Here is a 26847-nt window from a genome sequence, read left to right on the forward strand (position 1 = left end):
GGAACAAGGGTGTGACAAGCATAATTGAACTCCAAGGGAGTTCTGGCCATCACATTTATAGGGACCGCACACCTTTTTAAATGTCTTCCTTCCATAGGAAATAATGAAGGATAGGGGCACCTTATTTGGGGCTCATAGAATTGGACCCCATGGTCCAATCATTTTGAAACTTGGCGGATACTTTGGGGAGAGGCACTAGATACTATACTGAAAATTTGGTGCCTCTACCTCAAAAAACAGCGCCCCCAGAGCCCCCAAAACCTCCAGATCAATTCCCCATTATACCCTATGAGAATCAATCTCCACATAGAGAATAATGAAGTACTCAGCAGACTTCCCCCTGCCCCCCCCCCCCCATTTCTGGCAACACTGAAGGGGGATCGGCTCTCTACTCATGAGTTGCTGCCAACTTCTTCAGAGTAACACAGACACCCCATCCCAAGAGGAAGCCTTTCAATCAGCGACTGAAGCCTCCGGAGGTAGAAACGCACATGGTCCTCTGGGGGCAGAGCTCCCCCCCCCTCCGCCGGCCAGACTCCCCGAGGAGACGCCTGTAGCAGCTGGAGAGGATGCAAGGACTATGAGTCCCAGCATGCACCTCGTGAAGGGAGGCCACGCCGTCCCCCCCCCCCCCCCCGCTTCCACGTTTTTGGAGATCGGGGGAAAAGGCTGCTTATCTAGGGGTCCCCCAGCAGGGCAGGGGCGGGGGGTTGGGAAGCCTAGTTCCTGACCGAGAGGAACAGGACTCCCAATCCCCCTTCCTGCCAGTTCTGAGGCCTGGCCTTCTCTGCCAACCTAGCACCTGGTTATGACAGAGACCAAAGTTCTTCTTTGGGAGACCCCTGGAGGATTGGCACCCTTGCCAACTGTATGCCTTCCCTGGACTCCCCTCTTGCAGAAGCGTGGTCTAAGGCGGTTGGGGAAACTATGTGGTACAGACAAGACATTTATTTAAAATTTACAACTATATACAGGCATTATAAAATTGTGAACAGAAGAACTAAATCAAACTAGGGGAAAATGCTCCTTTCCCTACTATACAACTGGCCCTGACCATACCATCCAGAACTGACCCACCAGTCCCCAAGACTCAAATCAAAACTCCAACCAGCTTCCCGCCAAAAATAACTAATATAAAACCCAGTTCCCGCCCAGAAACTGGTTTTCCCTCCTGCAGCCTTCTGGGAGACCAGCCTGAAAGACTTCCTGTCTCTCTAGGAGGCCTCCTCAGAACTGCTGCTTCCAGACCGGAGGGGAGGGGGAGGGAGGAGGAAGAGACTAGGCTGAAGCCTGACTCCAGTTTGATGGCCTCTTCCTGCCAACTCCCAGATAACCATAGCCTAAAATGGCATTTCTCCACACCCTCAACAAGAGGTTCTTTAGGTCCTCCTCACTTTCTGCCATTAGAGTATTGTCATCTGCATATCTGAGGTTGTTGATGTTTTTCTCAGCAATCTTAATTCCAGTTTGTGCTTCATCCAGGCCAGCATTCCACATGAGGTACTCTGCATATAAATTAAATAAGCAGGGTGACAATATACATCCTTGTCGAACTCCTTTTCCTATTCTAAACCAATCGGTTGTTCCATATCACATTCTGACTGTTGCTTCTTGACCCTTATACAGATTTCTCAGGAGACATGTGAGGTGGTCTGGTACTCCCACTTGCCACAGTTTGTTGTGATCCGCACAATCAAAGGCTTTAGCATAGTCAATGAAGCAGAAATAGACGTTTTTCTGATATTCCGGTGCTTTCTCCATAACCCATCAAATGTTGGCAATTTGATCTCTAGTTCCTCTACCTCTCCGAAACCCAGCTTGAACTTCTGGTAGTTCCCGATCTACGTTATGCTGAAGCCTAGCTTGTAGGATCTTTAACATGACCTTGCTGGCATGTGAAATGAGCGCAATGGTGCGATAGTTTGAACATTCCTTGGCATTACCCTTCTTTGGGATTGGAATATAAACCGAAAAATTATTTTCCAGTAAATATTATCTACCAGCCACATCTCTATCCCACCCTTCCACCAGCAGCTTAGGGTAGTGAACATGGCTTTGTAGGTTAGGCTAGGCTAGGGGTGGCCAAACTTGCTTAACGTAAGAGCCACATAGAATAAATGTCAGATGTTTCAGAGCCACAAGACATGAACATCGGATGTTGGAGGGAGAGAGGAAGGAAAATAGATGGGAGAGAGGAAGGAGGTAGAGGTGGAATGAAAGCAACTAACTTTAAATGCATTCTGCAAGCCGTCAGTGCAGTGGGGGCTTCAAGAGCCCCACAATATGTGTGAAAGAGTCACAATTTGGCTACCCCTGGGCTAGGGTGTGGGGAGAGGCCCTGGTTTCTTATCTCCCCTTGCCTACTAGACCTTAGGTCAGCTGTATGCCGCTTAGCCTAACCTGTCTCCCAGAGTGGTTGTGATTGTAAATGAAGAGGGGAAGAACTACATACACAACTGTATGGCCTTTGGAAGAAGAGTGGGATAATGATGTTCTAAACAAATACAGTTGGCCATAAATACATCTAGTTTTGCAGTGTTAAAAATCTCTTACAGAGTCATTAGAGTTACTGCACAGGGTGTCCTGGCTGGTAGGGGTGGCATTGGCAACTGATATGCGGCCTTTTCTGGAGTGATGCTCTGTTCTGGAACTCCCTGCCAAGGAATGTCTGTTGGGCACCTGTGCTTTTTAAACTCAGGTAGTAGGTGAAAACCATTTTGTACAGCTGCTTTTTCTTGTGCTAGATCTGAATAGCATGGCTTTATTGTTTCAAGCCATGTTAGGAATCACTTAAACTGAGAGTGTAGGATATTAATCCTGTAAAGAAGTGCTTCCTTTTCCTAGGCTACTGTTCCCTTTCTGCGACTTTGTGATCTGTTGCTTTAAAAAAAAAACAAATTAATTGCTAATAGGGTTGCTAATCTCCAGATGGGACCTGGAGATCTCCTGGAATTACAGCTGATTTCCAGACAACATCAGTTCCCCTGGAGAAAGTGGCCACTTTGGAAGTTGAACTCTATTAAATTATACCTACTAAAGTTCCTCTTGTTCCCCAAGTCTGTTTAACTGAGTTCTGCCCCCAAATCTCCAGGAATTTTCTATCCTGGATCTGGTAACCCTGGGCTACAGATCTTTTAGATAAGTAAAACATGATCAAAACAGGTTTGAAGACTTGTCTCTTTTCATTGCAAAGTTTTAGCCAAGGAAAGGAGTAAGGTGGAATATAAAAGCATGTTTGTAAAGATTTGTCATGCATTAGCCTGAAATTTTCCTAGCATTGTTATGTCATCTTTAGGATGCTGCATTCTTCAAGTCTTTCTCTGTTTGTCTTATTATTATCCTATTCCTCCTCAGAGCAGTGTATGTTTCTCCCTTCTGCAGGGCTTTTTTTTTTCTAGAAAAAGAGGTGCCAGAACTCTCGAGGGAAGTGAAGGGGACACACATGGGTGTCTATCACAAACTTTTAAACATTTTTTGACAATTTTATTTCCACTAAGAGATTCTGGAACTCATTCCACCGCATTCCCCCAGAAAAAAAGCCCTGCCCTTCTGCCATTTTATCTTCACAACAACCCTGCGAGGTGTGTTAGTACAAAGCCGGCTCAAGTTCTGTGGTAGACTGGGGATTTGAACCTGGCCCTATATGCTTGCCCCTTTAACCACTGTTCTGTACTGGCCCTCTGGAACCATGAAAGAGTTTAGCATCCACCTGGCTAGATATGGTAGGATACCAAGTAGGATACTCTGCAGAGGAGCATTCCTTTCCAGGTAGGTTTCTGCAGGTAGCTCAGCATCACTGTAGGACAGAGAATAATTTCATACATCAGATGATGAGGCTGTAGCCCAAAAAAGCGACTGCCGCAACTTGTGTTCATCTTTAAGGTGTCACAAGATTCCCTTTTGTGTTTCCTATTCCAGACTAACACAGCAACCTCATTGGAACTTGTAACCATTTTGTAAAAAAAAAAACCTTTTGAGGGGTGAGATGTTGTTTCTGCTGGGGGAACTGGGAAGAGATGAATTTCTCTGAGGCCTTGTTGTTGCTTGTTAACAGAATGGAAGAAAATAGCACTAAAATGATGCAATGATTGCTTGCTAAGCCGTGGTTTAAATGTGATGCAGATGGGTATCTTAAAAAGGAAAAGCACCTAACCCATGTGTTCAATGTAAATTGATGGCTGCCAGAGCAATTACTAATTACAAGTTAATTACTACACCACTGTTGTGTACTTCTGGACCATGGACTGCTGATGCCATAATGTGCAACTCTGCATGGATTTTTTCTTAAAGAAACATGCCTGATATCCTGTTTATGTTAGACCTGGTTGTAGCGTCAGAGGAGCTCCAGGTGGCTTTGTTGTAAGGATGCTCAAGCGCCCGCTGGTTTGGCTTGGGTCCTATTTGTTGGCTGTGGACAGAGACCTGGCTTTTCAGTGTTCTCTTTGGTAGTTTGTCAGCCTGCTTATGGTGGATGACGGTTGTTGTTTCACTGTCATCGGCAGGTTGTTTCACTGTGTTCATTACTAACTGTGCAATATAGCACCATTGGCTACTGCTGCATGCACATTCTCACTGCCTGAGTGAGTTCTACTCCCCCCCTCTTTGCTACACAATTATTTCAATAAATGATTAGATTACTCACAAATCTTATAATTCAGTCATCAGCAAATGCTGTTTCAATAAAATCCTACCCTTTGATGTTTGCCTATGTAATCCTTAGTGATGAAAATGGCATCTTTGCACCTGTGTAGTTTTAGGGAAACCTGGTGGGGTCTGGTTTGGCAAGCGTTCACGGCTGCTTAGTACAGACTGAACATGATAAGTTCCCTACATTGTCCTAGGTTAGGCTAAGAGTGGTGACTTGCCTATGGCCATCTAGTTTTGATGCTTCTAGTGTTCCAAGAACTGCCATGGCTACGTCATGTTTGGGAGAACCTTGACCTCCAAATACTTACATTACCAGGTAAATATCAATAGGGAAGTAGATTTTCTTGATTTTTTTTAATCACTTTTAATTTGCCAGAATTCTGATGAAAGAGGAACCATCAACTGCTGAAGAAAGAGTACTTGAGACCAAAGTGAACTAGGTTGAGCAATTCCAACTTGGCCACATGCTGAAATAATTTTGAGCTAGAAAGGTTGCCTTCCCTTACAACCCAAGCAAAAATGAGACTGACATAGGAAAGCACTTTGAACTTTGCTCAGTGAAAAATGGCCAAGGTTTAGAGATACATATTTGGAATCATTCAACACACATTTGATGTCTCTAAAACCATTTAGTTTTCTGTTCCAGGCTTGCTAAAGCTCTTATACAAGATTGGAACTCTTTTTCTGTGGATCCATCCCAGGGTGCAGCTGTATCATGAACATATGAACATATGGCTTATGGTCTTGGGTGACTTCAACGTCCATGCAGACGACGCGGCCTCCAATCAGGCGCTGGACCTGGTGTCTTCCATGGCGACACTGGGACTCTCCCAATTTGTTACCACCCCCACGCATCAGGCCGGACACATGTTGGACTTGATCTTTGCGTCCGGGATTTTGGTGGACGGTATCGCAGTAGAAGCGGTGCCATGGTCGGACCACCTAGCCCTCAAGGCCCGTGTGGGTGCGCCGCCTCAACCCTGTATGGGCGGCGAGCCTATTTTGGCTCGCCCGCGGAGTCTGATGGACCCTGAGCGGTTCCAAAGGGCTCTGCGGGACCCCTGGCCCCCTAGCAATTCCCTTGATGACCTGGTAGAGACCTGGCATGACAGGCTATCCAGAGCCATCAACGAGATTGCACCCCGGCGCCCTCTGCGCCCCCGTAGCAGGCTGGCCCCTTGGTACACCTTGGAGCTTCGCCAGCTGAAACAGGGGCTCAGACGACTAGAGAGACGGTGGCGGCATACTCGTGACGAAGCGACAAGAACATCCTATAGAACGTTTATGAAGTCTTATGAGATGGCAGTCAAAGCCGCAAAGAAAGATTACTTTGCGGCCAGGATTGCATCTGCAAATTCGCGCCCGGCACAATTATTTAAGATAATTGAAAATTTGACCAATCTGCCCCAGGGCAGACCAAATATGAGAGAATTGGAAATAGGCTGTGAGGCTTTTGCGAAATTTTTTGCAGATAAAATCTTGTCACTCCGCCAGGACTTTCCTGCCACATTGGATGCAGAACAAGAACCCGGGGCTCCGTGCCTGTCTTCTGAAGTTATCCTGGATCACTTCGACGCGCTCAGTCTTGGGGAAGTCGACGAAATTCTCTCAACTGCACGCTCTACAACCTGTGATCTCGACCCATGCCCCTCATGGCTAATTAAATCTTGCCAGAGGGAGCTTAGATATCCTATACGGGATATCATAAATAGATCCCTCTTGGAAGGGCAATTCCCAACATCTTTGAAAGAGGCTATGGTCCGCCCTCTCTTAAAAAAGAGTACAGCAGACCCGGCCGAATTGGCGAATTATCGACCGGTCTCGAACCTACCATTTTTAGGTAAGGTTTTAGAGAGGGCAGTAGCGTCGCAGTTGCAGGGCTTTTTGGATGACACTTCCGCCTTAGACCCCTACCAGTCCGGCTTTCGTCCGGGTCATGGGACGGAGACAGTGCTGGTCGCCTTGATGGATGACCTCCAGCGGCATCTGGATCGAGGCGGCGTGGCGGTGCTGATGTTGTTAGATCTGTCGGCCGCGTTCGATACGGTCGACCATCAGCTACTGGCCCGCCGGCTCGCCGACACAGGGATAAGGGGGTTGGCTTTACAGTGGCTTTCCTCCTTCCTTGATGGACGGGGACAAAGGGTGGCAATTGGGGGGGAGCTTTCCCGGAGGCACCCCCTAGTGTGTGGGGTGCCACAAGGGGCAGTTCTCTCTCCGATGTTATTTAACATCTACATGCGCCCCCTTGCCCAGATTGCCCGGAGGTTTGGGCTTGGGTGCCATCAATATGCAGATGACACCCAGCTCTATCTATTAATGGACGGCCGACCTGACTCCATCCCAGAAAGCCTGGACCTAGCATTGCAAGCCGTGGCAGGTTGGCTCAGACTGAGCGGGCTGAAGTTGAATCCAACGAAGACAGAGGTCCTTTGCTTGGGTCGCGGTGCCCTGGGAAGGGAAATCCCCTTGCCGATTTTTGACGGTGTGCTGCTGAAAGCGGCACATAGGGTCAAGAGCTTGGGGGTTCTTCTGGAGCCTTCACTATCAATGGAGGCACAGATAGCGGCCGCTGCCAAGTCCGCGTTCTTTCATCTCCGACGGGCGAAGCAGTTGACCCCCTTCCTAGAGCGCCGTGACCTAGCAACGGTGATCCATGCTACGGTCACCTCGAGACTGGATTACTGCAACGCTCTCTACATGGGGCTGCCCCTGTGCCGAACTCGGCGGCTGCAGCTGGTGCAGAACGCGGCGGCTAGGCTGTTGTTGGGACTCCCAAGATGGGAGCACATACAGCCGGGGCTGCGCGAACTGCACTGGCTGCCAGTGGGATACCGAGTTCGTTACAAGGTGCTGGTTATCACCTTTAAAGCCCTATATGGCCGAGGACCTGCCTACCTGAAGGACCGTCTCTCCCCATATGAGCCCCAAAGAGCATTGCGGTCGGCTGGAAAAAACCAGCTGACCGTCCCTGGGCCAAGGGAGGCCAGATTGAAGGCCACCCGAGATAGGGCCTTCTCTATTGCTGCTCCACTGCTGTGGAATCAACTCCCGGTAGAGGTGCGGGCCCTGCGGAGTTTGGAACAGTTCCGCAGGGCCTGTAAGACCCACCTCTATAAACTAGCCTTCAACCAATGATAAACTAGGAAATGCCTCTAAAAAATTGCTCTTGGTTACTGAATTTTATGGAATTATTGAAGATCGAATGTTTTAGCACCATTGTAATTTGTAAATTTTAACTTGTAATTTGTCTTAACTTGGATTTTATTTGCAATTTATGTAATCTGATGTATAATGTATTTTATGTTGTAAGCCGCCCTGAGCCTGCTTTGGCGGGGAGGGCGGGATAGAAATTAAAAGTTATTATTATATTATTATATGAAGCTGCCTTATACTGAATCAGACCTTTGGTCCATCAAAGTCAGTATTGTCTTCTCAGACTGGCAGCGGCTCCCCAGGGTCTCAAGCTGAGGTTTTTCACACCTATTTGCCTGGACCCTTTTTTGGAGATGCCGGGGATTGAACCTGAGACCTTCTGCTTCCCAAGCAGATGCTCTACCACTGAGCCACCGTCCCTCCCCTCATTTTTTATTACTACTTTTATTCTGCTTCATTTCCATGATAGTACTCAAGGCTTCAGTCTTCCATTCAGGAAGTGGCCAGGTCCAGACATCCTTAGCTTTACTAAGATGCATCTTCTAACCATGGAACCTATGTAGTCATATAGAAAAGACTGATCACATGAGTCTTTCTTAAAGGACCTGGTTACCCAGATGAGGGTTGGGTTGGATAAAACTCATGTTTCTGCAAATCCTGAACTACAGTGTGAAGCATAATGTACCCCCCCTGCAGCCTTCCAGTATCTCCACATACTACATCAGCCATTACAACAAATCCAACATAATCTTTGATCATTCTAATAAGCAGTTCCTATGGGAATTATTTAAGTTCCTATCTTGGTCATACCTTGATGGGTTCAATTATAGTGTAGGTGTCTTCCAGTGTAGGTGGGGTGGGGCAATGGCTCAGTGGTAGAACATCAGTTTGACATGCGGAAGGCCCCAGGTTCAGTCCTCGGCATATCCAGCTACAAGGTTTAGGTAGACGATGTAAAAAACCTCTGCTTGAGAACATGGAGAGCTGCTGCCAGTCTGAGTAGACGCTACTGACCTCGATGGACCAAAGATTTGATTCAGTTCATGTGCTGCTGGTGGTTTTGTTTTCCTCTGCTAGGCCTGTAGCTCTGTACAGATGTGACTTTTGGATGCAGCTGACATTGCCCTTGAGTATTATGGGTCTCCTCTGTGGTCTGCATTTGTCTAGCTTAGTGTGGTCTCTTTTGATTAGCAGTGGCTCTCTAGGGTCAGGCAGAGAAAGGTCTTTAGCAATATTTGCTTCTTAGGAGATGCTAAGGATTGAGCCTTCTGTAGGCAAATCATGTCCTTTGCCACTGAGCCTCACATCTTGGATATTTGCTGTCTATTTCAAGAGATGGCTACTTCAACATCCACCCTGGGGGAAATTACTTTATCTAGAATAACACATAAAATATAAGGATGAGATCATTTTTGATCAGGGAAAAATTCTGGGCAACTGAGTCAAAAAGCACAGGGTGAGTAGAACTTTACATATTTTTTTAGCTAAAAATTTTTTATTCCAGTGGCAAAACTTGTAGAGCTTTTGAGTTCTGCTCCTTCTCGTCTGCTAGAGAGTAATGAAACAGCCAGTTTACAACTGTCCTTGTGTCCCAGTGCTTCCCCAGCTGTTTCCTGCCAGGGTTAAAAACAGTTCTCCTTTCCTTTCTGCTGTTGCTTAATAGCCCACACTGTGTTGGCAAAACCACTCGGCGTAGTACAGTGGATTTAGGGGGCTGCTTTCAGCATGGTTTAGGTAGATGCGTGGCTCAGAGTTAAAGCTGCAGTACTGCAGTCCTCGCTCTGCTCACGAGTTCGATCCCCGGCGTAAGCTGGATTTTCAGGTAGCCGGCTCAAGGTTGACTCAACCTTCCACCCTTCCGAGGTCGGTAAAATGAGTACCCAGCTTGCTGGGGGGAAAGTGTAGATGACTGGGGAAGGCAATGGCAAACCACCCTGTAAAAAGTCTGCTGTGAAAACGTTGTGAAAGCAACGTCACCCTAGAGTCGGAAACGGCTGGTGCTTGCACAGGGGACCTTTCCTTTCCTTTCTTTTCAGCTGGACCTCTGCTGTTGGAATGCCTGAAGAATGGCCTACTGTTGCTTGGGTTGGATTCAGGCTGAAGAAAATGGTTTGTGGCTTGGAGTGGTGGTACTCCAAGGCCAAGCCTTTTTCCTCCTCTGCATTGTGTGTGTGTCCCTGCCTGGAAGTCATGTTGACCTCTGGCGACTCCTACTGGGGCATGGAGGATGTTCAGAGAAGTGCCTTGATATTCTATGGAGGTCTCCCATGCAAATACTTGCCAGGGTTGGCCCTGCTTAGCTTCCAAGATTTGACTAGATTAGGCACGACAGGGTGAAGGTGAAGTTCTATTTCTGGCTTCCTATGGCCATTGTACCTTCTGCTTGATCAACAGCACTTTGCCTTCACAGTCTATATCTTGGTAACCTCTGGACTGGGCTACAGTACAGGGCAACTTCCAAGGTTGTTTTTGAAGTAATTTCAGCTGGTCAAGAATATAACTGGGAAAAAATTAACTGATGAAAGCTGTTGTGAGCATGTATAACCAGTGCAGGTCTTTGAGGACTGTGTTACCTGTGTGCACATCATCATCATCAATCACCATCATCATTTAATGTCAGGGCTTTTTTGCAGGAGAAAACCAGTAGGAACTCATTTGCATATTAGGCCACACCCCTGACATCTCCGGTTTTGCGCGGGTCTTTTTTGTAGAAAAAGCCCAGCAGGAACTCATTTGTATATTAGGCCACATCCCTGACGCCAAGCCAGCCAGAACTGCGTTCCTGTGCATTCCTGCTCAGAGCCCTGGCTAATGTGATATGGAACCAATTCAAAGATAGCTTCAGTTTGGACATTTAAGCCTTTCCTGCCAGTCTGAAGGAATATCTGTCTTGTATATTTCTCCGCATTTTCTGAGATTGTTTGAAAATGCTCTGTTGTATAAGATCCACAACTTCTTGGTGGTGGCACCCAGCTATGGAGTTCCCTGTCCAGAGCGGTTTGCCTTACATCGTCTCTATTGCATTTCTGGGTGGTAAATCCTTATTTCAGATTTTTTTAAATATTAAATCTGTTAGCCAGCATCCTACTCTCACGTCCTGCAAGGCCACGATTAAGTCTGCTACTAGCTTGTGTTTGTTTACAAGAGGTTTAAATTTTACAAAAATTTTAATCTGTTTTCTCTTTAGCCCTCAAAATGAAGAATTTTCTGTGACAGCCTTTAGAGATGGATGCCCAGTAAAAGCTTGACACTTTTTGGTCCAGCCCAGGACCCAAAATAAGATCCTCGTGTGTACAGTTTAGCTGATCACAGCTCACTGGGTAATAATCCACTCATTCATAAAACGACAGCCTCTTTAATCATGTCTCCGCTCAACATGTCAAAGGAAGACAAAGCACCTCCAGGCTCCTTTGGTTTTGCTGTGCCAAGATCTGACAAAGGACTGGTTTTTCTTCTTCCTGTGCTACGATGGGCATGAAAGGGGTTATGAAAAGGAGGATCACCATTGTCCTGTCCTGGTGGATGGGTCTTTTTGTGTCACTCCGCTGCTTTGATATCCCTGGCATGGGAACATAACACTTGTCACTTCATAGCAGATTTTGTTCCTGTTGGGGTCAAGGGCAGCTTCAGTTGGAGGCAGGCCACGCCCTGGATGACGCTTGACAAACGCTTTTTTTTTAAAATCCTTTTTGCTTCTCTGCAGCAGAAACTGAAATGAATGTATTGCCTTTAGGCCACCCACTGCACTGCTTGTCAGAGATGGACTTTAAGGCAGAAATGAATGGGAAGCTTGACATCGGAAAGGTTCTGAGATGGGTGGACCAAATCCAAGGACAGCCCCTGTAGCCAGAAATACTGCAGCAAGGAGGCCGTGGAGTATTTGCCATAGATGAAGTTGCCAACCTCCAGGTGGGGCCTGGAACTCTCCTAGTATTAAAACTGATCACTAGACTACAGAGATCAGTTCCCCTGAAGAAAGTGGCTGCTTTGATTGGTAAGCTGTATGGCATTATACCCTGACACCCCCAAATGTCCAGGGATTTCCTAACCTGAAATTGGCCAAGAGCACTTTGAGGCTTGCTCTTCAGCTCACGCCCAGACTTCCATACCTGTAAAGGTGGGAAAGGAAACAGGAGCTCAAACAAGACCCTAAGCCATGGGTGGACATGTCCTAAGACAGGGGTGGCCAAACTGTGGCTCAGGAGCCACATGTGGCTCTTTCACACATATTGTGTGACTCTTGAAGCCCCCACTGCCCCACCAGTTGCCTTGGAGAAAGCATTTCTCTTTTTAAATCACTTAGCGAAGCCAAGCCAAGCCATTTGGCAGCTTGGAGAATGCTTTTAAAGTTGCTTTCTTTCCACCTCCCCCCATCTATTTTCCTTCCTTCCTTCCTTCCTTCCTTCCTTCCTTCCTTCCTTCCTTCCTTCCTTCCTTCCTTCCTTCCTTCCTTCCTTCCTTCCTTCCTTCCTTCCTTCCTTCCTTCCTTCCTTCCTTCCTTCCTTCCTTCCTTCCTTCTCTGACGTTTATTCTATGTGGCTCTTACGTTAAGCAAGTTTGGCCACCTCTGTCCCAAGAATTCCCTTCCCTTGCTGAATGCAACCATAGATTTAACCTGTATTTATTATCTGCCACTAAAACAAGCAGTATTTCTCATTCAAGAATGTCAGTGCCTGCAGGAATTGTACACTTAGCCAGATATCTATCCAAAAAGAGCCAGCGTATGCCAGTGGTACATGATGGATGGCTTTCACATGATTCATAAAGCACTCCTATCACAATCACAAATGTTAAAATCTCATCCCTGCCCACAGGCTCACTACCTAATAAAACAAACACACAAGGAATGGGAATCCTGGCCCGTGCCTTTTGCTACTCCAGGAAGTCATTAATTGCAAACAAGCTAATCCAGCAAACAGCCAATTTGCAGCCAATGGAAGGCAGGAGCTGTTTGTACTGTAGTCTTGTGCATCCCTCTAGTGGAAGAACAGCATTCTGCAAAAACAGAGCCCATTAATCTCTACACTTCAGGTTGAGCAGAATAACTCCTTGGCCAGCAGTGCTTGCCATGGGCCCAGGTGGGTCCTTCCTTCAGCCCTGTCAAAGAACTAGGCTTTTAAATGATACAGCAGGTGTCCCCTGAAGTCATCACTTCCCCCAGCACCTTACTACCTAGTTATGTTGAATACTTCCAGCCTATATGTGGCTTTAAGACTTGCTGACAATGATGTGGATCATGGTTTTGATCTAATTTGATGATTTTGTAATTATGATATTGTTTAGCTTGGATGTGGTTTATTTAATCTTGCTGTAAAGTTTTTAATATTGTAAGCCGCCCTGAGCCCGCTTGTGGGATAGGGTGGGGTATAAATTGTAAAATTAAATTAAGTTAAACTAAACTAGAACTCAAGTTTGGAGACACCAAGCCCTGCTAAGTTTGCAAAGTCAATCATTTGTAACTGAGAAGTGTGTAACTCTCACTTCCTCCGTCTTACTCAATTTCCTAGTTGGTTGATGATGTAATTTCACACAGAACGTAATCTAAGATATATATAATTTATATATTGTGTCTACAAAGGGGAGGAAAGTGGCATGGTATGAACATAAGGAGAGCCCTGCTGGATCAGACCAGTAGTCCATTTAGTCCAGCATCCCGTCTCACACAGTGGCCAGCCAGTTCATCTGAATGATAGATGTTTGCCTCCTGGCTCTGGGATTCAGAGGCTTAGTGCCTCAGAATGTGGAGGTTCCCCTCTGTCACTGTGGCTAGTAGATCTTCTCAGATCTAGGAAGGTAAGCAGGGGTGGTATTTGAATGGGAGATTACCAAGGAAGGCATAAGGCTATGGCAAGTCTCCCTTGCCTTGAAACCTTCTTGCTGGGGTCACCATAAGTCGGTTACTCATATACATTGACGACAGTTACTCACATGTTATAAGGTATATGATCTGTTGAGTAACACTCAGCTTGTTTTTGAAACTTTCCTTATATCTTACCCTGCTGGAAGCTGATCCATTTAAAGATTCCTGTATCTTAAATATATCTCTTCTTTGTACCTAGGCTGGCAAAGCATATAAGCCTAGGAGGCTGAGGTCTAAACCTCCATAATAACAAGGGGCCTATCCCTTGCAGTCCCTGCTGCTTAAATAGTAGGTTGCCAGGGAAATACCTAGAGATTTGGAGGTGGGGCCTGAGGAGGGCAGGACTTGGAGAGAGGAGGGTCTTCAGTGAGGTATAATGCTAAATAGCTCTTTATTCCTCTGCTCCCATATTTGAAAATGTGTACGATAAAAGTTTGCATATGGGTATGAATGAACATGTCCCTGTTATTTTCCCTTCCCCCAGCTTCCACAAGTTCATTGGCTTTTTATGCGCAGTCTGGTGTCATACAAAGGAGAATCCAAGTTGCTCAGAGATGTATGTCCTTCTTACATCTCTTTCCTCTCCCCTTATTCACTGTGTTGGCCTTTTCAGTGTATGAAAAGAGCTTATATCAAATTGTCCGCTGTTTCCCTCTTTTTTCAACACTGTTGTATCCCTCTCACCTCAGTTTTCCCCGCTCATTCTTTCTCTCTCCCTTATGGTCCAAGTGGCTGCCGTTACTGTGATTATTCATTACCATTTCCTTTTTCAGTTGTATTGTGTGGTTGAGAGGGAAGGAATTGTTCTTGAACAACTAAGGAGCTGCCTTTTAGTCACCCCCAGCGTAAGGGGCACTCAAGGATGTCAAGATAGAACTGTGAGGGGAAGAGTGTCTGATAGAACTTCTGCCAACAAAGGTTAGATTGAAATCCATCGGGGTGAGAGATTTCTTTGACAAGATGGTGTGCACAGAACGTCAATTGTTTTGGTTCCTTTTAATGCAACGGCTGGGTTGCTGCACAAAGGACTTTTTTAAAAACCAAGGCTATCTGATGGACGAGATGGAATCAACATGGTACCAAGTGGTCCACAGCACAAAAGCGGCTTTCTTTGTATTCCACGGTCATTTCAGGATCTGGCCACGTGTTCCAGTGGGAAACAGTGTTCCTTCTAAGGTGAGTTAGTGTGAGCTAGCTTACAGTTTTTTTTAGCTTTCAGCTCACACATTTTTGTCTTAGCTCAGGAAAAATGGCCCCAGAGCAAACTAATTTCCTCAGTAGCTCACAACTTTAAAGTAGAATTTTTGCTCATAAGTCTCCACAGCTTAGAGAGAGCTTTGGGGAGGTTTTACCCTGTTGTCAGAAGTGCAGTTAAGTAATTCTAGATTCTGGACATGTTGGTTGTAGGGAATTACAGTTTTCAGAATGCATGATGGTGGGGGACAGGAAGGACATGGAAGTAAGCTTGACAAAGCTCACCTATCCTTAGGCAGAGCCTGCATTTGGGGACCTCTCAGCTGAGTCAGAGTGTCTGACCCCTTGGATTGTCTCTTCAAAGTCCAGTCTTGAAGGTGCTACTTTTTTTTGCCATAAAGTCACAGCTGGCTAGCCTGATCCTGTCAGCTCTTAGAAGCTCAGCAGGGTCGGCAATAGCATTTGGGTGGGAGTTTTCCAAGAAATACTGTGGTCGTTATGCAGAGGCAGGCAATGGCAAATCACCTCTGAATGTCTCCTGTCTTGAAAACTCTGTGGGGTCAGCATATTTTGGCTGGGGCTTCATGGCACTTTCTCCTACCACCACCATACAGGTGCTTATCTGTACATGTATGGCAGGGGAGGGACGGTGGCTCAGTGGTAGAGCATCTGCTTGGGAAGCAGAAGGTCCCAGGTTCAATCCCTGGCATCTCCAAAAAAGGATCCAGGCAAATAGGTGTGAAAAACCTCAGCTTGAGACCCTGGAGAGCCGCTGCCAGTCTGAGAAGACAATATTGACTTTGATGGGCCAAGGGTCTGATTCAGTATAAGGCAGCTTCATATGTTCATATGTATGCCCTCACCTATGCAGATGTATCTAGAAAATGATGGGTCTAGGACTGCACTACAGTAACCTGTGCTACACTCATTGGCTCCGTGGACTTGGAACTCTTGAATGCGTGGAGATCATGGGGCATGCATGGGCGGCCAGTAGCTACAGCCTTGATCCCTACCTCTTTATGTGTTGTTGTAGTTCCTTAATAAACATCCCAACATTCCATTTAACTCCTAGGCCGTTTTCCCACTCACGTTTTACTGGCGCCACGACCATCCTGACGCCGGCGAATCTGCCTGGATTTCGCATCAGAAGCTCCGGCGCTCCCAGAAGCGCCGGCTACTTCCGTCGCTAAGCCAGCGCAAACGGAAATCGCAAAGATGCAGGAAAACGTTTGCGCTGGCTTAGCGACGGAAAGCGCCGGCGCTTCTGGGAGCGCCGGCGCTTCTGTTGCGAAATCCAGGCAGATTCGCCGGCGTCAGGATGGTCATGGCGCCAGTAAAACGTGAGTGGGAAAACGGCCCTAGTTAAGTCTAAGAGCCAACTAAATGTGGCAGAACTTGGAACTATCAAAAGTTCTCTGTCACCACATTTTTAAAATGCTGTGAGGGCTTTATCGGTCATGTGGCACCCAGCTGTTTCCCCCCTTTCCCTGCACCTTTTCAAGCACCAAGAAAGCTGTAACGGGCTGTTTTGGCATTTGTAAAGGTCCGGGGAGAAGCTCTGCACCATGGTTAGGCCCCGGCAGCATTTAAAAATGACTTCAAAACATTGACGATTTGGTGAAGTGGTTAAGTGTAGTGGTGTAGTCTTAACCAGTTTGGTGTAGTGGTTAAGTGTGCGGACTCTTATCTGGGAGAACCGGGTTTGATTCCCCACTCCTCCACTTGCAGCTGCTGGAATGGCCTTGAGTCAGCCATAGCTCTCGCAGGAGTTGTCCTTGAAAGGGCAGCTTCTGGGAGAGCTCTCTCAGCCCCACCTGCCTCACAGGGTGTTTGTTGTGGGGGAGGAAGGTAATGGAGATTGTGACCGCTCTGAGATTCAGAGTATAGTGTGGGATATAAATTCTTCTTCTTCTTCAATGGCATATGTGCTTCCTCCCCAATAATTTTTATTGGTCATTTTGTTATGTAGCATGGAATATGTGTTTTGCATACACAGTGCCCCTGCCCATTCCCTGGCATCTCCTGTGGTGTTTTTAGCAAATCTGGGGGCAGATACTCCTGTTTCTGAGACTTTGGAGAGCAGGCAACCATCAGAGCAGACACTACTGAGCAAAATGGACCAATGCTCTAACTCGGCATAAGGCAGTTTCATACAGACTTTTATGAATATTGGTCTATTTTCTCTCTGTGTCTCTCTCTTTTAAAAGAAGTCATATTGTATTTACAGATTTTGCTTTGTAGGCAGCTTGTTTCTTGCTAGACTGTCAATAATAGATATTCTTTAGTCTCTGAAGCTGATTGCTTTTTCCCCTTATGCCTCTTGTGGACTGGGAGGGATTTGTATAGCTGAAGATGTCATGAAAGTAACTTTATAGTTTGGATGAGAATTGATGATCCAGGCTGTCTCAGTTTCAAGGCTACCATTTTGCCAGGTTGCTGATCAGCCAAATGAAACCACAGCGGCCCAGGAGTGTGTCCAAAGTAAATTTACCTGACAGAAACATTATGAAAGCATTAAGCAGCTGTCTGGGCCCTTTTGATTTATAACCTAATGGAAATCTTTCATAGGTTAAAACCGGAGACCTAGTGCTCTTGGCAGCTCCAACCCTGGCCTGCTTTGCAAGCCTTCTGACTTCCTAAGTAGCCTAACATTTTTTTTTTTAATTTCTGTTCCTCTCGGAACTGTAGATATGTTCTACTTTTTGGCAGAAAGTATTCTGGCAAGTCTCTCATTCTCAGTAAAATTTGTTTTCAAGGTTGATTACCTTTTTGTCTTGCTTTGAAAAATGATCTGATTTTGGTGCTGTTCCGGTAATTTTTCTCTTATAAATTTGTTGGTAATTCACTTTTCCTTTCCCTTGTGAGAAATCTGCTGCCCATCAAAATTTAGGTGTATGGGGAAAGTGTCACCATCTTTTTGAATTATTGATTTTAAACAGAATTCCAGTATATTCTTGATATTATACTTTTACCTAGGTGTTGCACTGAGGTTATACCTTTATTTAAAGTACAAAGTGAAATGTAAGCTGCATAACACTTAGGATATGTCCTCACACCTGTTTGGTGTAGTGGTTAAGTGTGCAGACTCTTATTGATTCCCCACTCCTCCACTTGCACCTGCTAGCATGGCCTTGGCTCAGCCATAGCTCTGGCAGAGGTTGTCCTTGAAAGGGCAGCTGCTGTGAGAGCCCTTTCCAGCCCCACCCACCTCACAGGGTGTCTGTTGTGGGGGAGGAAGGTAAAAGAGATTGTGAGCTGCTCTGAGATTCTTCTGAGTGGAGGGCGGGATATAAATCCAATATCTTCTTCTTTCAAATATCCAGTACTGTGAAATCAAAACTATTTTTTATCTTTCTGGGGGTGAGGGTGGGGAGGGATGTGTGAGGGTTCAACTACACAACAATTGTGTTATAACATCAGGGCACTAACATTCCCAAGTGCTGCAGGGCTGGATTCAGCTCACGAGAGTGGACTTCAGCCTTCCCTCCCATTCTGTTTTCCCAAGGTGAAACCACTTGGTGGGGGGTGCTGTTTCCCTGCTATGGGGTGGCATGTGCAGCAGTCAGTACATGTGGAGCCCCACAGAGAGACAAACCTCAGGAAAATGGTGCAGAAGTGAAGGCTGAAGACCCCCTTGCCGTGTGCTCATAAGCATGATCCAGCATGAGGCCTGTTTTTATTGTTTTCACACCTGCCATTACCTTGCCCTTAATCTTGGGTGAATAGGGGTGAATCTGACACAGAAGAAAAAGTGGGAAGTGAACCAGAGGAGTTGGTGAGCAGGTTCTGTAGGCAGCAACAACCAAGAATGATCTAGAACTGGTTGAGCCTGCAGACACTTAGAATTTTGAGATAGTTTAGAGGTTGCCACCAGAAAATGGCTGGCATTGGAGAAGGGCTAGTCACAGAATGAATGCTACTGGGGGAGGGAATTGGCTTTTGGGAAGGGAAAGTATGGTCAAGCTGATGACTAAAGTTTCCCTCTCCAGACTGGGAAATACCTGGAGATTTTGGGGGTGGAGTCTGAGGAGGGCAAGGCTTGGTAGGGGAGGGAATTCAATGGGGAATAACACCATACAGTCTACCTTCCAAAGCAGCCATTTTTCCAGGTGAACTGATCTTTTTTGCCTGGAGATCAGTTGTAATCCCAGGGGATCTTCAGCCAACACCTGGACAGTGGTAGCCCTAGTGATGGGAGATGTCTGTGATGTGGCTGTTTTAAGAACATAAGAGAAGCTATGTTGGATCAAACCAACTGTCCATCCAGTGTCCAACAGTCTGTGTCACACATTGGCCAAAATCCAGGTGCCATCAGAAGGTTCACCAGCCAGAGTGAGCTTGGTGCTTTGCTAGTCAGCCAGCTGGTAGGGAGTGACCTGAAACTTCCTGTTTCTTTTTTCTTTCCCTTCTATTCCATTCAGGATCCTTGGGAGCAATGTTCCCTCTAAGCTGCAGAGTTTTGTGAGCAAAAATTCTACTTTGTGAGCTACTGGCATTAAAGTTGTGAGCTGCTACTGCATAAATTAGTGTGCTCTGGGGCCATTTTTCCTGAGCTAAGACAAAAAATGTGTAAGCTGGAGGCTAAAAATCTGTGAGCTAGCTCACGCTAACTCAGCTTAGAGGGAACACTGCTTGGGAGTTTCTTCCCAAGGCACAACAAACAGTCTTCAGCAAACACATTGATGGGCACCATGTCTACAAACACTACATTGAAATTGCTGACCTAATGTTAAAGAGGTGGATTTAAGACTAATCCCACTTTGGGATGATTTGATGCATGTTTTACAAATGTCTGGGCGTGAATCTGCACTGTCCACAACAGAGAGCAAAAGCTACTAGCAATGTAGCTAGTATTGCAACAAAGTCTTGCAGTGTTTTGAAATTTGGCAGTGTTTCAACACTCTCCACTTTTCAGCATTTTAAAACTGTTAGTATTATAGTGCCTTTTGCTGTCTTGTCATCTTTTTACCACCGTGACTGCAGCAGACATTTTCACAGAAATAGTTTAATCTTGAAGGGTGGTTTTGTTATTTCATTGTTTATTGATGCATTACTGTTTCTTGTTGTCATCTTTATTTTATTGTGAATTAAGATGGTTATGTTTTTGATGTTAGTTTAGGATTGTAAACCACTGTGGAAACTTTTAATCTGAGAGCATGGGATAATTCCTTTTTGTTAATAAACATGTCTCAAAATGTGGACTTTTGTTCTGAATGTTGACTTCCAAATTGGTAGTTTTGTATGCTGGACTTTAAATTTGACAACCTAGTCCACCTGTTTTGGTTAAATAAGTGAAATCAATAATCCATTTTATTTATTTATTTTTCAAATTTTATATTCTGCCCTCCCTCTGAGCCGGCTCAGGGCTAATCACAAGTAAATACTTAGGGCATTCAGCAAGACAATATATAAATTGTCATCATCATAGTTTATTACAGTCTCGAGACCAGGATACAGTGTAAATATATAAATACATGAATAAAATAATTACAAATTAACAGCATAATTTAAAAACCGGTTGTACTACTTGTTATATATGCACAGTCTCCAACTGGTGCTGCTGGAACTCTTAAGGTTTGCTTAATCTGGGCTGCATGAAGGTGGTAACTTCAGCAAGAGAGGCCGACTTTTTTTATTGGGCAGCTTTTTAATTTTAATTTTATTTTCTAAACTCCACTGCAGGTCTTCACTTAGGCATTGCTGACCTGTTCTGGGCCAGCAGCTGAATCTTTGCAGATCTTACAAACATCAAACTCAGGCACAGAACAGTAAAATTGTGGCTCAGTCTGATGAATGACCACTAGAGAACACTCTGAAGATATCTGCTGCAATAATCACAGAGGAAAATTGTGATGAGAGTTGTAGGGGGAAAGACACCTTTGTTTCCATTCTTAAGACCTAAACTACACATGGCATTTGGGTTCACCTCACTGGATTTCTTCACACTTTTGTTAGCCTCAATAAGATATTGGGGAATCATCCATATATTTAAAGCTACCTATACACTTCCAGATACTGCGTTGTTCAGTTCTTAGTGGGGTTTGGAAATAGGGTTGCCAACCTCCAGGTAGTGGCTGGAGATTACCTGGGATTATAACTGATTTACAGGTAATAGAGAACAGTTCCCCTGGAGATAATGGCTGCTTTGGAAGGTGGACTCCATGGCATTATACCCAGTAGAAGTCCCTCCATTCCCCAACCTCTGCCCTTCTCAGGCTCCACCCCCAGATCTCCAGGTATTTCCCGAATTGGAGCTGGCTATTTGGAATTCGTAGCATTAGTGCTACTGTACAACATGACATCACCAAGCTCACACAATGAGCTTCCAGGCTTGGAGTACTGGTGGTCTGGCCACCCTGTTCCTAGGTACAATATGCAGACCAAGTTCTCTCAGCAAAATTATTTTCTTTGCTTACTGCATTTCTATTGTTTTCCTTCACAAGGATTTTTCAAATATAATTAAATTTGCACCCAGCCCTTCCTCCAAGGACCCCAGGACAGTAGAATCATAGAGTTGGAAGGGACCTCCAAGGTCATCTAGTCCAACCCCCTGCACAATGCAGGAAACTCACAAATACCTCCCCCTAAATGCACAGTCCTAGTACACATAGGACTAGCACTTTTTCCTACATGACAGCCTTGTGAGGTAGGTTTTAGGCTGATGAGTTTAGGTTGTGTGGCAACACATTCGGAATACTGGATTCGAGGAGACCCACATTCACATCCCCATCATGCTGAGCAGGTGGCTTTAAGCCCTTCCCATCCTTTGTTTACCTCACTGTGGTGTGTCATGAGGATAAAATGGAGGAGAGGAGAAACATATAAACCAGCCTGAGCTAAATTAGGGTTGTCAACCTCCAGGCAGGACCTGGGGATCCCCTGGAATTACAGCTCATCTCCAGATTACAGAGATCAGTTCCCCTAGAGAAAATAGATGCTTTGGAGGGTAGAGTCCATGGCATTGTGCCCCAGTGTGGTCCCTGTCCTTCCCAGGCTCCAGCCTCAAATCTCCAAGAATCAACCAACCTGGACCTGGCTACTTTACCCCACCCTCCGCCACTCTATTCTCAGAGAAAGTCTAGGCTTCTAAGATATATTTCAGAAACAAACAAGACTCTGGCCTAGAGTTACTCAGGGTTTAAAGAGTCCAGTAACATCTTTAAGAGTAACCAGGACTTTTTTGTAGTAATAGCCCAGCAGGAACTCATTTACATATTAGGCCACACCCCTGATATCACCATAGCTTTGCACCGGGCTTTTTCTGTTTTTTAAAAAGCCCAGCAGGAACTCATTTCCAGATTAGGCCACACCCCTTGATGCCAAGCCAGCTGGAACTGCATTCCTGTGTGTTCCTGTTCAAAAAAAGCCGGAGAAGAGTAACAAATTTTGTTGTAGATCCAAGTGGGTAGCAGTGTTGGTCTGAAGCAGTAGAACAAAGTAGGAGTCAAGTTGGACCTTTAAGACCAACAAAGTTTTATTCAGAATGTAAGCTTCCTAAGCAGATTTCATCAGACGAGGAATCCGGTGCAACTTGATTCCTACTTTGTTCTAAATTTTGTTATGCAGCTGCACATACAATTCAGTGCAGAAGATTGTTATGCAGCTGCACATACAATTCAATGGAGAAGGAGGTAGAACTCTCAGAAAGGTTCAGGAGCTGTGCTCCTGTGAGCTCGCACTGAATCTGAGGCCTGAGCATAGGTTTTCAAGAAACACTGTTCTTTTTATCAGATGCTTCTGATGAAGAGAGCTGTGTTTCTCAAAAGCTTATACAACAATACAATTTGTTAGTCTTAAAAGGTGCTTCTGGACTCTTTTACAATTTTGCTGCAATGGACTAAAACAGGGCTAACTCCTCTGGATCTGGATGTAAACCTAGTCTAAACTTAACCCGGACCTCACACTGACATGTATAGATGGGAACGTCACGTGTGAACCGCCTCTTCAGCTGCAGTTGCCTTCTTTGCAACCCTCCTTTTTCCGTCCGCTCCGCTCCACCCTCGGCGAGGAAGGCTGCAAAGAGCAGCACAGGAAATTCTCGCCAGCTGGCTGTCGTAGGCGCTCTTGGCCTTGCAGAAGAAGGGCCAGGCCGGGCTCCCTCTCCCCCCTTCTCTCCGTGTGGGCGGGGGGTGGCGGCCGCCTGCTGGAGTTGGTGGAGGCTGGGAAGGGAAGGCAAGGCAAGGCATGGGCTGGGCTTTCTCTTTTTTTGGCCGGTGCTGACTGCCGGGCTTGCCTGCCCGTTGGTTATTATGGATTCAATCATTATTCAGGAGCGATTAGTCGAGCGGTTGCTTTCGCCCAGGACTCTGCTCCAGAGAAGCCACTCCGTGAAGCTGAAGGTATATTTATAGCCATAGCCGAGGCGGAAAGCGGGAAGGACCGGGGTGGGACTGAGAATGGTGCCCGAGGAGAAGCATTTCGCCAGAGGAGGGATTCCTGGCGGGCAGAGCTCCAGGAGAAAGCCGGTGAGGGGAAAGAGCGGAGGGCCGAGGGATGTCTGGGGGAAGCAGCAGCAGCAGTTGTGGAGCCAGAGAGGCGGTGATGGGTTATAAAAAGGCGGGCAATAAAATCCTGGCGTCCTGCAGTGCCCTGGTGGCTTGCAGTGGTTTCCCTGCTGCTTAGATTTCGGTGGGTTAACAGAGACGTGTGTGTGTGTGGGGGGGGGGGGGGGGGGGGCTCTTACGTATTGAATGTGTTTGGCATTGTTGGCCTGTTGTGAGTTAAATTTTTGACAGGGGTCTTTATCGTCTGCCACGCTGGGGGAATTTTGGATGTTCTCCCCCACTCATTTCCTGCTGGTTTGGGAGGGAGAGAGGGAGAGAAATTTGCCTAGCGACCTGTTTCATGTCCGTCTGCATGGTGTGGCTGAATGCAGAACATGTGCGCACAGTGAGGCTGTATTTCTTTGGGGCGGGGGGAGATTGGGGGCTGCGGTTGTCTGTTTTTCATACCGTTGCAGTCGCCTCCTCGCTCTGGTGGGTGGGTTTATTCATGTTGTTCCATAGGATTTAAATATAGCCATTCTGTTCTCCTAGGAGACGGTGCGGAACAGGGAAGTGAGATCGGTTTGATCCCTGTCTCTCTTTCAGTCTGGTGCCTGGGATTGAGTGTGAAATCGACAGGGGCGTTCCTCGGTTAGGTCCAGCTTTGCTTGAAGATCCTGTTGGGTCTGGCAGGCGACAGGCAGGCAGAGATGGTGTTGGAGCAGGGTCCAGGGCTGATGAATGGTTCAGCCAGATGGCAGGCGGCTGGGATTTGTATTGTGCATGAAGTGAGGGCGTTTTGTGATGTCGTCACTTGCTTTCTGAAGGCTTTGAAAGAAAGGAAGAGCCAAATGTGTTGCCGTGGGCGGGGGGGGGGTGGTGGTGGTGGTGGTGGTGGTAAAGGGCCTCTGATCCTTATTAATTCAAGCACTGATTGGCGGGGTCATAGCAAGAGATGAACCCTGCATTCTACCCTTCCTATGCCATTAATATTTCACATTTATATACCTTGTGTTTGACAAACATGACATAGGCTGTCTGGTAACCTGACAATGTAGGCTAGTATTCTTATACCACATTGCAGATGATTGGCAGAGGTGGGCCTGAGAGCCTTTTGCTTGCCTCAGGTCTCTTAGTGCCTTTGTGTGATGGAGATGAGATTCAGGAAGGCACCTACCCACTGCCATCAGGCAAAGGTTAGGAACAGAGATGTTTCTAGCAATGGGGAGCTAGAAACAAAGTGGTTTGTTTGTGGAGGGGGGAATCAGGTTGAGAAGAAGTTTCTGAAATACATAGTAAGTATAATAATGGAGTAAAAGGACCAGATGTTCAAATCATTTCCCATGCCTATATTGTCTGAATCCCTACAACAAACCTGCAAGGAAGATCACTTCATTGGTTAAACTTGAGTTGCAGATAGGGCAGAGCCGTAGCCAGCAGAGGGGCCCCTATAGAATCTGCAGCATGCCCACCCAGTCTTCCCTTTCATCTAATGAGGAGAGTGGGAGAGATGACCATCTGGTGCAGGGTTGCCAAATGCCTGGAATTACAACAGCTTTGGACTATATAGAGATCGTTTTGGGATATTTAGTTAATATCGCAGAGTCATAGAAGCCTGATATTGAGTGTAGTAAATAAATCTCCCAAGAAGTATATTGCAAAGAAGGTAAACTTACATTTATTCAAGTAGACCTAGACCGATTCCCCACTAGCCTTATGCCGCTCTTGTGCTCCTCTTCTCAGCGGGGCTTCTGTCTGATTTCACACTATCTGCACTGGGGCTGCAACTCGCTCCGTCTCTTTAGCGCAGCAAACAAGATCCTCTAAAAACTGGTTTCTGTTTGCTGCGTGAAAAAGGCGAAGCTAGTTGCAGCCCCGGGGCAGATAATGTGAAATCTGACGGAAGCCCTGCGGAGAAGAGGAGTATGATAGTGGCAAAAGGCTAGTGGGAAATCGATGCTACTTCACTTCCACAAGCAGACAAAAGAAGAGAAAGAAGCCTGATGAAATGGGTGTGGGTGTTAGATGAGGGCGATGGAGTAAATGCGGAAGAAAAAAATCGAGCTTCAGCTGGTATTTCATGTCCTGTGTTGCATGTGTCAGTGCTACCTTAGAAATATTATTTCTAAATATTGTGGATGTATTGTAAAAGGTGCTGGGAAAAACAGAAGATTATTTATGTATTTCATTTATACCCCACCTTTCTCTGTGTTGGGGACCTAAACTGGCCTACATTATTCTCCTTTCCTCCATTTTATCTTCACGACGATCCTGTGAGGTAGGTTAGTCTGAGAGTGTGTGACTGGCCCAAGGTTACCCCTTGTAGTGCCCTGGCAGAGTTGGATCCGGTGTGTCTGAAAGTTTTCATTTCAAGTTGAACATAAAAAGCTGCTTATATTTATTTTAAAAAATGTATATCAAGTCAAGCTGTTAGTTCATTTATTTCAACATTGCCGTCTCTTACCAGCAGAGATTCTTTACAAGCAGTGTTCTTTGAGATCCTTTAACTGGAGATGTTGAAGATTGAATTTGGGAGCTCTTGCATTCAAAGCACTTCCCTTGTCATAGGTCCTTTGGCCCTCCCCTGTGTCAGTCAATTGCAGACATGATTTCTATGTGTTGTGTCTTGGGTTCAGTTGTGTACGAAGAGCACAAAGTCCTGGCTCATGCAAGACTGCAGAATCCTGTTTAAATCTGGGTTCTGTTTAAAACAGGGTACCATAAGACTTGCATTTAAATGAAGAACTTTTGGTCTAAAACTTGTTCTGTGATGACTCACTCACACCATCCATTTGAGACGTGCATGTGTGACAGAGAACCCGATCAGAAGGGTCACAATACTTCTCGCCCTCAGTAATTCTGGGTATGTGGGACAGGAATAAGATTTTCACATTCATTGTGTCCATTGTGAATGGGAGGGGCTGTGGCTCAGTGTTGGAGCATCTGCTTGGCATACAGGAGGTCCCAAGTTCAATCTCTGGCTTCTCCAGGTAAAAGGCTCAGGTAGGCAGTGATGTGCAAGACCTGAAACTATGCCAAGCTGCTGCCAGTCTGAGTAGACAATACTGACCTTGATGGACCAAGAGTCTGATTCTGCATCTGGCAGCTTCATGTATGTTCAGTGTAAAGAATGTAAAAGATGCTGGGTGTAATCTAAAATTGAGCACTCTGGAATCCCTTTGATTTCAGTAGGGGAGAGAATGAAGCATTTGGCATCTGTTGGGCTCATCCCTCGGATCAGCTGTATCGAGGTGGCCAAACTTGCTTAATGTAAGAGCCGCATGGAATAAACTTCAGATGTTTCAGAGCCACAAGACATGAACATCAGATGTATGTTTGAGAGCGGAAGGAAGGAAATAGATGGGGGGAGGGAGAGGTCCAAAGGCAGCAACTTTAACTTTAAATGTATTCTCCAAGCTGCTGGCTGGCTTGGCGAAGCATTTTAAAGAGACAAATGCCTCCTCCAAGCCACCCACAGGATGGTGGGGGCTTTCAGAGTCACACAAT

General features: G+C 46.0%; 1 protein-coding gene across 4 annotated transcripts in view; it reads left to right on the plus strand.

Annotated features, from left to right (window-relative positions):
- SEPTIN5 (septin 5) overlaps window positions 1-26847 on the plus strand; it is a 107578-nt gene that overhangs the window by 42180 nt on the left and 38551 nt on the right. The window contains exon 1 of one of the 4 annotated variants that reach the window (XM_060249613.1): window positions 23035-23196. The exons of 2 other annotated variants lie outside the window; for them this stretch is intronic. In XM_060249613.1, coding sequence (XP_060105596.1) covers window positions 23107-23196 — 90 coding nt within the window. In that variant the 5' untranslated portion in view covers window positions 23035-23106. Of the gene's footprint in view, window positions 1-23034; window positions 23197-26847 lie in introns of those variants that run through there. One more of the 4 variants, XM_060249612.1, reaches the window with a different exon arrangement.

Source organism: Heteronotia binoei, chromosome 11 (assembly GCF_032191835.1).
Source record: "Heteronotia binoei isolate CCM8104 ecotype False Entrance Well chromosome 11, APGP_CSIRO_Hbin_v1, whole genome shotgun sequence".
NCBI classification, from domain to species: domain Eukaryota; kingdom Metazoa; phylum Chordata; class Lepidosauria; order Squamata; family Gekkonidae; genus Heteronotia; species Heteronotia binoei.